At 39.2% G+C, this 11,913-nt stretch overlaps 1 protein-coding gene across 1 annotated transcript; it reads left to right on the top strand.

Annotated features, from left to right (window-relative positions):
- The first annotated feature begins 10,161 nt into the window (after nucleotides 1–10,161).
- On the top strand, nucleotides 10,162–10,896 carry LOC111988727 (uncharacterized). Its single transcript, XM_024020515.1, has one exon. The coding sequence runs from the start codon at nucleotides 10,162–10,164 to the stop codon at nucleotides 10,894–10,896; it is 735 nt and encodes a 244-aa protein (XP_023876283.1).
- Nucleotides 10,897–11,913: the final 1,017 nt, after the last annotated feature.

Genomic DNA, 11,913 nt, shown 5'->3' with positions numbered 1-11,913 from the left:
CTCTGCCCTTGTAGTTGTGGGTGTGACTGTGATGAGCCTTTCCTTTTGACTACAGGAACTTGTTGAATTGAAGCTTTTAGGTTAAAAGGAGCAACCGATGGACACTGAAGTCCACACACCTACTTCTTAAGCCTATCGCTTCAGTTCCAAGTTTGAAAGAGACATTGCTCTCTAGCGTTAATGCCCAAAAAAAAAATGATATATTTCACCCTCTTGTAAGACTTTCATAAAGTGGGATATCAACTATGAAGATTCATGCATTTTTTTTTCTTTAAAAAAAAAAAAAAACATTTTCCATCATTGACATGCAAGTTTTTTTTTATAACAGCTAGTGTTTGGTGGGGACACTCGTTAATTATAACTATGAGATTTGATTGGGAGGGAGGGAAAGCAAGGTAACAAAAATTTGAAATAGCATGAGGGTTTCTTTCGTCAACAATGAGCAGTGTTGGTAGACCTTTCAAATGACATTAACGTAGGAACATAACATGGTTAGATACGACTTAAGAGTACTCTATATACATGGTTACCATGCAGGTACTCCGAAATTGATGGAGGAACTTTGAAAAGCAAGCATATCCGACACAAGCACACCAACACGTATACGACTCCATGAAAACCATGCCTATGAGGGAGCCACTTTTTAAAATATATATATATATATATATCTATATATCTCTCTCTCTTAAAAATACAAAAATAAAAGACAAAACTAGAGGTATTGACTACTGAGGTAATGAGATGAGCCTATAATAACTAGCTCATATTCGATTTTTATGCATATTGGGAAATTGGTGCATGGAATATGTCTTTCTTAATTTTTGTCTCAATATATCATGAAATGCAAAAAATTAACATGGATTACTTATTATTATTTGGAAACTACAATATCAATATATTATGTGGTGCTTTTTTTTCTTATTTTTTATATTCTGACAATTTTATGTGGCCTTGATAGTTGATAGATTTGGAATATGGAAAATTCAAATTTATGTAATTTCAATTATTCATGTTGAAACTTGAAAGACATCATCTTTATCACGTAGTACAGGCAACTTTCGATTCTCAAAAAAGTAAAAATAAAAACGTACAGACAACTTCATGTCAATATAGACGACTATATATTGTGTGAATGCCCTCCAATCTATTGCAATTGTGCGGCTGTGCCCACAAATTTTTTTTTTTTTTTTAAACTATAGATGAAACCATCCATGGCGTGTGAATGCCCTTCCGATTGTGATTCAACTTGGACATATTGTCGATCAAGTGGCAAGAAGATAATAAATCACAACTTTTAAAAAAAAAAAAAAAAAAAATCATAAGGACAGCTGATTTGGAAAGCATGCATCATATGCAACCATAAAGGATAGCAACCAAATAATTTCTAAAGATATCATAATTAAGGTGTGATAAAATATAAAATAAAATAAAAAAATCTTAGTCTGCATGTCAAAATCCAATTTAACACTCTCTCTACAACTCAAAATCAAGCAATAATGGACCTTCAACATAAGAGCTTGGCTTATTTGTAAGTTTCTTTAACACTTTCATAATTTTTTTTAAAAAAAAAATACATATACAAAAAAACTTATGTCATTTGCATAAATTTTAAATTGCCCTTGTGTATTCTCAATTTTGTTGTATTGACCCCTAAGGAATAAAATAAAATAATTTGATCCTCTGTCTCATTTCTATGATTTTTTTTTTTTTTATGAAAAGACGAGTAACTTTATTCAGATGAAGATAAATTCAATACATCATGAGTCAAAGCAGACTAAAGAAATACCAAATTTTTCTCTACCCAAGTTACATAAGAATTTAGATCCCTAGCATATTGAGCTAAAATATGCGCTGGTTTATTTCCTAATTGCTTTATATGCGACACTTGCATAGAGCAAAAATCTTGTAGCCAAGACACATGCTTGAAACAATGTTGCTAATACCAACTGGAGGAGTACACAGACCTCTTAGAGCATCACATACAACAAGAGAATCACGTTCAAAATGAGCATCCCTTATACCAACATCCCAAGCGAAATCTATTGCCTCCATGAAAGCCATGGCTTCGGCCTCCAGAGGGACAAAAGGATACCACAGCTTCGTACTTAAGGCAGCCACAACTTTGCCCTTATGATCATAGATCACTGCTTCCACTCCTGAAGCCTGCTGCTGTGTGAAGACTACGACGTCGGTGTTGATCTTGTATACCAAGGAGGCTTTGGACTAATCCACAAGGGATTGTTCTCTATGATGGGCCGACAAGGCTAAAAATTCACTACCTGAAACTCATCAATCAAAACTCGTGCTTTCTGGATAATCATGCTAGCATTTTGGCTAGTCTTGCCAAGCCAAGTTGCACTGCGATTAAACCAAATGCTCCAAGCAATGGTAATGGTGAGCTCCAATATTTCATCCCCCACACATTGTATAAACTTCAAGTACCAAATGAAATCCACATACTCATGAAAATGCAGCCCATTTAAGGCTGTGTTTGGTTCAATGTAAAATATTTTTCAGAAAATAAATATTTTTCGGAAATGCTATTTTCGAAAAAGGAAAATATTTTCAAGTGTTTGGTTGTATTATAAAAATTGTTCTAGAAAATATTTTCATGTGTTTGGTAATGTGGGGTCCATGGGCCTGGTGGCCTCGGCCCATCATGTAGCAGGCCCAAGGCCCAGGCCGAGGAGCACAGGCTATTCAGGGCCAAGGTGAGGGAAAGCCTTTCCTTCCCAATCCCCACCGAGGACCACCTTATCCTCGGCCTGACGAAGGTGATTTTGGGGAGAGACTAACCCCAAAGTAAGCTGTCACTCTCACATTTAATGCATTCAACTAACTCCCCCTGGCCGCATTAATGGGGAGGTAACCCCTTGGCAGGATAACGTTGATCAGAGTGAACCACTTGAGTACCGATAAGGCCTCTGATGGGACGGACGGCCAGAAAAGAAGGCAAATAGATGATCAACAGATGGAAGGAGGGGATAGGAAGATGAAAACTATAAAAGAAAAGTTAGTAAAGAAAAAGGGGGAGGGAAAAAAAATGAGAGAAAACAATAAGGCCTCCTCGGCCACAGGCCGAGGAGCATACCCCCGTTGGAAAAGAAACTCTTAGCATTTGTCTTTTTTTTAGGAGGAAGTTCGTGCTTGGCGATCAACGGCCAGCACCTAAACCTTTCACCCCACTCTCTATAAATGTATTGTTTGGGCTTATTGGGCTGAAAACCCATCACTCAGGGTCAATCCAAACCGGGTCCCTACAATTGGCGCCGTCTGTGGGGAAGGATTAGGGTGCTGGCCGGCGCACCAGGTAAGTGTTCTAAGTTCTAAGTATTCGTTTTACAGTAGGTTGAAAAAGATAAGTGTTCTAAGTTCTAAGTATTCGTTTTATAGTAAGTTAAAAAGAAAAAAAAAAGGAAAGGGTATGTGGAAGATTTGGCAAAAAAAAAAAGAAGAAAAAAAAAAAGAGAAAGCAAGACGAACAAAGAAAGATCTTGATACTATTATTTCATGCATAGAAAAATTACATATTACAATCAGAGGCTCAGGTAGGCCTGTTCTACAAGCAAATTTACGAGCTAATAGCCACCTGCTATTCCTACAATCAGAGGCCCAGGTGGAGCCGCCCTAAGGAGAAGCTAGCCGGAGGGAAGTGTCAACTCGTGCTTTTATTTGGCACCAAGAGAATGGGAGAGCTTGACACGCGGTGGAGGAGGTGAAGGACAATCATGCTCTCAGGCCCCCAACCACTCCCTCCTCGGCTAGGCGGAGCTGGAACAAAGAGAGAAGCAGATGCAGGGGCTCTGGGATACCCTCCCCCGTAATGTTCCCTCGATTCTCTCCGTTCCTCTCAAGTGTTGGCCGTTGGAGACGGCAACACTCGAGCACCGCCCATGAGGTGAATTCGCACGTCTTCCTCGTCGGGGGTGTGCTCCGGGGAAAGACACTCTCTCTCTCTCTCTCTCTCTCTCTCTCTCTCTCTCTCTCTCTCTCTCTCTCTCTCTCTCTCTCTCTCTCTCTCTCTCTCTGCGCATGAGTCCGGAAATGGTTTGAAGTGAAAATTTTGACTGAAACTAATTTCCGAGTCAAAGCCATTAAAACACACAGTCAACTGAAAATATTTTTTGAAAAATTTATTTTCTATGCACAACCAAACACCCGCATTTACGGAAAAGCATTTCCGGAAGTGATTTGAAGCCAAAACAAACACAGCCTAAGTCAATTGGAAGACCAGAACGTGACTAGACCTCCTGGGCTCTCGGATAGTTCCAGAAAAGGTGCCCACTGCTCTCTGCCTTTATACCACAAGCCTCACAAGTCCGATCAGTTAGAACCTTTCAATGGCACAAGTTCACCTTGGTTGGGAGAATATTTTTACTTGCCCACCAAGCAAAAGACTTAATTTTATTAGGAATATTGAGGCTCCACAAAGATTTCCAAAAGCTCCTTTTATCATGCCCATCCGATGACCAGCAATCGGACCACCGTGAAATTTCCTTTAGCTGTGTATGCCCAAATAAGACGATCCTCTGGCAATCTAGAACTCAAATGGATACTAAGGATCCGGTTGGCATCATCAGGAGAGAAAGCAATGTCAGACCAAATCTATTTGCTAAGTACCAATTAAGGGGTTTATAAGCGAACTAACCTTTGCATCCCAAGGTACTCCAATTGGAACTGACATTAACTTGAAAGAGGAAGGTTGAGGGAGCCATTTATCATGCCAAACCCGAACAAAGCCTCCATTACCCACTTGCCAACGACACCCTCTTTGTACTGTAAATTGTGCTAATATGATACTTCGTCAAACATAGGAAGGATAGTGGCCCAACTCAGCAAAGAGAAAATCACCATTTGGAAAATATCAAGCCTTAAAAACTTTATGAACAAGGGTGTTTGTACAATTTTGTAGTCGTCATCCCTGTTTTGCCAACAAAGCAAGTGTTGAACACCATCAAATCCCAAACCCCAGTCCACCTTCATCTTTGGGTAAACACTTTCTATCAATTTTGATTAATAGAAAATGGTCACATGCACTATAAGGATAATTATACCAATAATTTGATCTGAATTATTTTTTTCAATTATTTGCAATCTATTGTGGAATAGGATTTGTGAAGTAATAACATCTTACTACAAGATATTTGAAGCAATAAATTAATTGTTTAATATTTATTGCAATAGTATATATATTATTGTAGCAAAATTGTCATTAAAATATTTAGAGTTTTTTGAAATGAAATTTTTTGTTGCACAAATCTATTACCTCAAATGTTATTGCAATAACTCACATCAACTATTTCAATGACACATACGTTATTACAATGATTTTTTTCGTTGTAATAAATATTTTTTGTTGTAGGGGTTCTTTTTGTCATAGATATGGTGGATTCTTTAAGTGGAATTTAATGAAGGTTTAAGGAATTCAACTTTAGCCTTTATTCTTTTTCTTAGATCAATCAATATAATTAAGGTCGAGATTGCATGTTGGCTTTGCATTACATTATATATTTCACTTTTGGTGTAACATTTTTGTTTTTATATCAAAATTCCATTAACTGTTGAAAACATTAGATACGAACAAAAGTTTTATATGTTTGACTTGTAAGAAAGTGTGAGAACGTGAAAGGAAATTTAATTTTGCTTTTTTCTGTCTCTGTGGGGAGAGAGGAGTTCTATGTTTGGTTGGTGGAAAAATGCGGAAAAGTTTAAAAGAAATGTTTCTTTTTCTTTCTTTTTTTTTTCTTTTTCTGTTTTTTGGTGGAAGTTTGGTGCGGCCTGCTTGTGGAATTTTTTTTTTTAACTTTATTCTTTGTTTTATTCATTTTATTTTTAGCCAAAAACAACTTAAAATATTAATTTTAATAAATATTTTTCAAATTATAATTTTAAAATGATTTTTTATTAAATTTAACTTTTTTCTTTCTTTCTATCATTCACAAATGACTAAAGTGAGACAGAGCAAATTTTATCACTTTTAAAATGAAAATAAAAAATCTCACGGATTAATGACATAAATTTGAGAGTATGTATGTTATGTTTGAAATTGACCCAAACTCGTGAGCCTTTTTTATTTTCATCCTTTTTTTTTTAGAATATTTGAACCTATATATGAACAAACACATATATATTTTAGGATTTTGTTAATAAATGCCTTAAGGTAATGGGTAAAATGCATTTAATATTTTATTAAATTTTTTTATACATTTTTCAAAAAAAAAAAAGTTAAAATGTACACATATATCTAAAAAAGCACACATAACCACAATAGATTAGTGTGTGTAAGTTAATGAATCATTAACATGTGTATTTTATTTTTTGAAAAATATGTATTATAACTCATAATTGAACATTTATTAATGTTTAACCTGTATCCTTAAGACATTCATTAACAAGACCATATACTTTGTCGACACACATTCCATTTGTTCACCAAGACCTGAGACACATAGATTGGTTGCCACTTGCCAAGTTTAAGGAGGGGTATAAAATGTTTTTTTTTTTTTTTCCTTCTTCTTCTAAATAAAATGAGGTTTTATGAGACTGTACTACTGTAAAAATAAGTGGGGGTCTATTAGACTAAGACAAACACCTTTTACCTAATTTTAAGTTCTAAGCTAGACAAACAACATGGAATACTAGTCCTGGGTTCAAAACTTAATTTCCCAACATTAGGAAAATATTAGCATTTATAAATTTAAAAATAAAGTAAAATAAATGAAAGTGAAAGGGAGGATATTGTTTCATATTTGGCTAATAGCGGCTGGTAAAGTAACTATTGGACGCACTATTTTCTTTTTTTTGGTGGAACTTTTTTTTTTCCCACTTTATTCTGGTAGTCATAGAAAGGGCTCAAATGATTGTTTTCTGCATCTGGCTATTCAGACTAACATAAAATGGGACCCAGAAAAATGATGAAGGAATTTGCTGAGTAGTTTCTGTGTGAAATAATGGATACAATATAGGAATAATTGTCCTCTCGGATGATATGACCTTTTAGAAGTTTCACTTTCACATGACACTTTTTAAATTCACTCCTCTCCTACTGTAGGATGAAGTAAATGAAACGAAATTCACATTTTTGAAACTTTTGTAACTTTAAATATTTTTTTGAGAATGATTGTAACTTTAAATTGAGAGTAGGAAAAGTAAAATGACACGAAATTAACATTTTTGAAACTTTGTAACTTTATATTGAGTAAAATATGAACACGTTTTACTTTTTTTATTTTTTTTAAGAGAGTTTAAATCTATAGCATCAACTAATAATAATAGTTCTTTATTATTAATTCAATATACTAATCGGTTTTTGGTGTAGGCAGGAATTGAATTTCGAATCTCTTATTCAACCATTAGATAGTTTACTAATTGAATTAACTGAAACCTACCGTTTTACTTAATATAGTATTTGTTTGGATTGGCGTATGTGGCTGCTGCATTTGCCTTTTTTTTTTTTTCTTTTTTTTAGCTTAGTGCCTTGTGCACTATTCATGGGACATGAATAGTGCAAAATAGGCAAATGAACAGTGCTAAACAGTAGTGAACAATAATGAACAGTAACCAAATTTTTTTTTTTTAATTATTTTCAGTTTTTAGTGGTATTCAAACGCACACATAATGTACAAATGATAAGATGCAAGCCAAACAATGTGTGTTGACATTGGACCCATGAGAACATGAGCATAGCCCAATAGGCCGAGCGGTCCTGATCTGCTTGGATTGAACTAGATAGCATTACATGATCAAATCCTTAGTCCATTACAAAGGTAGAGCATTGTGTACAAATTATAAGATGCAAGCCGAACAATGTGTGTTGACATTGGACCCATAACAACATCAACAGAGCCCAATAGGCCGAAAGGTCCTGATCTGCTTGGATTGGGTTAGCATTGCATGCTCAAAGCATTGTGATATATATATATATGGACATCTTATATTCAGGCCCACTTTTTTATTTTTGGTGGGGAGGTGGGATTTTAGCTCTTCAAAGTTGAAAATCAAATCATCATTTTTCTATTCTTTTATATTATACTATTTTTAAGATGGTGACTTCCTTATCAACATTGTTAATACCTTGGAAATCAAATTTACACAATGTAATCTTTTTATTTTAAAATATTTTAGTATCAAAATAACCAAAAAATTTATATTTTTTAATATCTCCCAATGTACTCAATTTGGGCTTGAAAACTGTTGCCTCATATAAGTGGATATGGGCTTTTGGGCTCGACCTTTTAAATTTTGGTCCACGAGTTGTTATGAAGGTGACAATGGAATCGGAAACACCTTGGAATAGTAGCATTTTTGTGTCATCTTTAATATGAGCTTATGGCCTGTATGAGAAGTTGCTCTTTGTGCTAAAATAATTGTGCTTCAGTAGTATTTTCAAATCTCCAACTTAGATACCTATTTCCCTTCTCTCATTTGTTGTAAGGGGGGGAAAATCCTAGCATACATTAATGAAGTCTATAATTGATTCAACACCGATGTTAATAACTGAAGTCACCTCCTCATATGCACGTTCAATGTTCAGAGGATTTGGCATCTTTTTTATATGATTTTGAATTCAAGAGTTTGAATGTGTTATAGTCTATTTTTTTAATATAAAATAATTAAAGTGGAAACTCAATCCATAATTTAAATTGTATTCTAACTTCACTCTAATTTTGTATCTATAGATTGCACTCTAATTTTGTGCCAAAAATCACTAGATTTGAAATTCGCTTCAATTTTGTGCCAAAGTATATTTTCAATTGTACTCTAATTTGTTGACAATTGTCTGTACATATAAATTCATGGATCTAAACACACACACACACACATATATATATATATATATTCAATTAGAATTCATATGCTTCTGTGCGGTATCTGAATGCTTGAGCCCATCTAGTCTTGGACCTCCGCTACAAGGGCACAACACACAGGCCCAGTTCTCACTCACCCAAAAGCCCAATCTGTACCTACGCATGTCGGGGGCCCAAGCCTCACTACGAGACATGATCGGCAATTACTTTACCGAGCACGTAAGAAGGGTTTGGCAAACGGGCACGCCACCCTCGTTTGCCCGGCTGGATTCTCTGAAACGTCTCTACCGAGATATCCACGGAAGTGGGAACCAAGTTCCGAGGTCATCCGAGCCTGGGCTTCCACTTATCATCACTTCTACTGGACCTCCCAACACACTAAGCATGAAACGTCTCTGCCGAGCTATCCACGGAAGTGGAAACCAAGTTCCAAGGCCATCCAAGCCTGGTCTCCCACTTACTGGCAACTCTACTGGACCTTCTATCGCACTAACTGCTGGAACATTAAAAGCCTCTCCCTGGACTTTAAGCTATAAAAGGAAGAGAGGGACAAGGAAGAGGGGGTTGTTGGACAAATTGAGGGAGCGAACAGAAATAAGAAAAACTAAGGAAAACACTTTGAGTGGAGAGGAGGGGAGGCACTAAAAGAGAGAAAAGGGATCTCATTGAGTCTCCATGGTGAGAATGACCCAGAGTGGGAAATCCTGACCCAACATACAAATAAGTTGTGAGCCCAAGTGGGACTTGGTCCATCAGTCTCATTTGTGCCCCGCACAATTGGCGCCGTTTGTGGGAAACTCCTACTAAGCCGTGGTTCTACTGAGACTCAATCCCGAGGACAGAGATGTCTGGGAGACGCTCTGGGAGCGACGCTGAAAGTGGTTCGGCGGGATCTTCTCGGGGATCTTCTTGGCGAGAAAGGAGACAGAAGAGACGTGAAGACAGGGACCGTGAACGTGAAAAGCAGTCCAACCTCGGGGAGGGATCGTACCAAACGCAACAAACGATTTTGAACGCCTCAGGAGACCGGTAACACGATGAGAGAGACGAAGAGCTCGAATGGCTGCGCAGACTAGTGAGAAACTTGGAGTTAGAGGCGGAAAACGGGCCTCAGAGAAGGGATAGAGACAACCGAGAAAGAAGAACCAATACCGGGGAGGATCGTCACCAGGCCGGGTCAAACCAATCTAGGTCTCATAACCGCCGCGAACGTTCCCGCTCCCGAGAGTCTTGTCGGCGAAGGGAACGGGCTCATTCGAGGGAATCCCGCCGGCACCGAGATCGCTCAAGGTCGCGAGAGTACGCCGACTGAGGTTCGGATTCCCCAGAAGAACAACGGCCCCATAATGCGGCCATGGACGCGATGAACCGCGCGCTACGAAGGGCTGCCCAGTCCCCATTCTCGGCTGACATCGAGAGGGCCCCAATGCCGGACAGATTTACGCGCCCGTCTTTCAACTCCTACGACGGGAAAACGGACCCGATAGAGCACGTCAGTCACTATATCCAAATGATGTCTCTGTACTCTCACAATGACACACTAATGTTCAAATTTTTTCCCTCGAGTCTTGGTTCCATCGCTCTGAGATGGTTTAATGGGCTGCGGAAGGGTTTTATCCACAAATTTGCCGAGCTTATACAAGAGTTCGGCGTTCGGTTCATAACCTGCAGCCAGGTGCCCCAACCGGTGGACGCTTTGCTGTCAATGAAAATGAGGGTAGGGGAAACCCTCCGTAGTTATGCCAGCCGGTACTGGGAGCTCTACAACGAGATTGATGGGGGGAACGAGAAGATTGCTGTGAGCACATTTAGGATGGGGCTGCCCGAGGAATCCGGGTTAAGGGAGTCACTGACTAGGAAGCCTTCTGAAGATATGAGGCAGCTGATAAGGCGTATAAAAGAATATAAACGGCTAGAAGATGACCGGATGCAGAGCAAAGGCAAGGCACCGATGATGAATCATCCCCGGCCGAGTGTCTTTCAGCCGAGGAACCGGGGAAACATGAGAGTTCAAGAACCGGAAGCGCAAGCAGGGGAGGTAAACACAGCGTTTAAAGAGCCGGTGTACAAGATTTTAGACAAGATTTAGCATGAACCATACTTTAGATGGCCGAACAGGATAGGTGGCGGCCCCTCAAGAAGGAACCAGGGCCTGTATTGCACTTACCATAAGAATAAAGGACATACCACCGAGCAGTGCTGAATACTGAAAGATCATCTTCGGCAACTAGCCAGGGCCGGGTATTTAAAGGAGTTTGTGAAAGACACGGAGGACCGAGGAGCAGGGCAGGGTGCTCCGCAGAGGGGCAACCCGCTCCCACCCCCTCTCGAGATAATTGAGGTCATCCACGCCCTGCCCGAGAAACCAGCCTCGGCAAGGAGGAAAGGGGTGCTGACCGTAACCCTGACAAAGGTAGGCCAAGACGGGCCATTATCCGGGAAGAAGATAAAACTCTCCAAGGAACCTATCGCCTTCGATGATAGCGATTTAGAGTGAACGGTCCAATCGCACGATGACGCGCTAGTAGTCAACGCTCGGATAGGCGGCTTCTTGGTAAAGAGGGTAATGATAGACCAGGGAAGCGGAGCTAGCATGATGTATCCAGATCTATTCCGAGGGCTGGGACTAAGGAGTGGGGACCTCTCCGAGTACGGCACACCTTTGGTCGGTTTTGACGGCAATGTCGTGATCCTTGAGGGGCAGATCTCCTTGCCCGTACTCATGGAAGGAAAGGAGGTGGTAGTGACCTTTATAGTGGTAACATCCTTCTCCCCGTACACTGCAATCCTAGGAAGACCGTGGATTCATAGAATGGGGGATGTCCCGTCCACTTTGCATTTGAAGGTGAAGTTTCCCACCGAGCATGGCGTTACGGTGGTAAGGGGAAGCCAGCAGACGGCGAGACAGTCTTTGATTGCATTAGTTTACTGGAGGAAAGAGACAATCAGGCAGGAGAAGCATACCGAGTAGGAAGCAGCACAACAGAAGGACTCATTATAGCAATTACAGATTCTCCGAGGAGAGAAGAGGGACAGTCGTGTCGAGAAGATGATGAAGGTAAGGATACTCCCGGACGCCGACAGGTGTTTCCACGTAGGAGAAAGT

Source organism: Quercus suber, unplaced genomic scaffold (genome assembly GCF_002906115.3).
Source record: "Quercus suber isolate HL8 unplaced genomic scaffold, Cork oak 2.0 scaffold_3B, whole genome shotgun sequence".
Classification (NCBI taxonomy): Eukaryota; Viridiplantae; Streptophyta; class Magnoliopsida; order Fagales; family Fagaceae; genus Quercus; species Quercus suber.
This window is presented reverse-complemented; position numbering and strand designations above follow the sequence as displayed.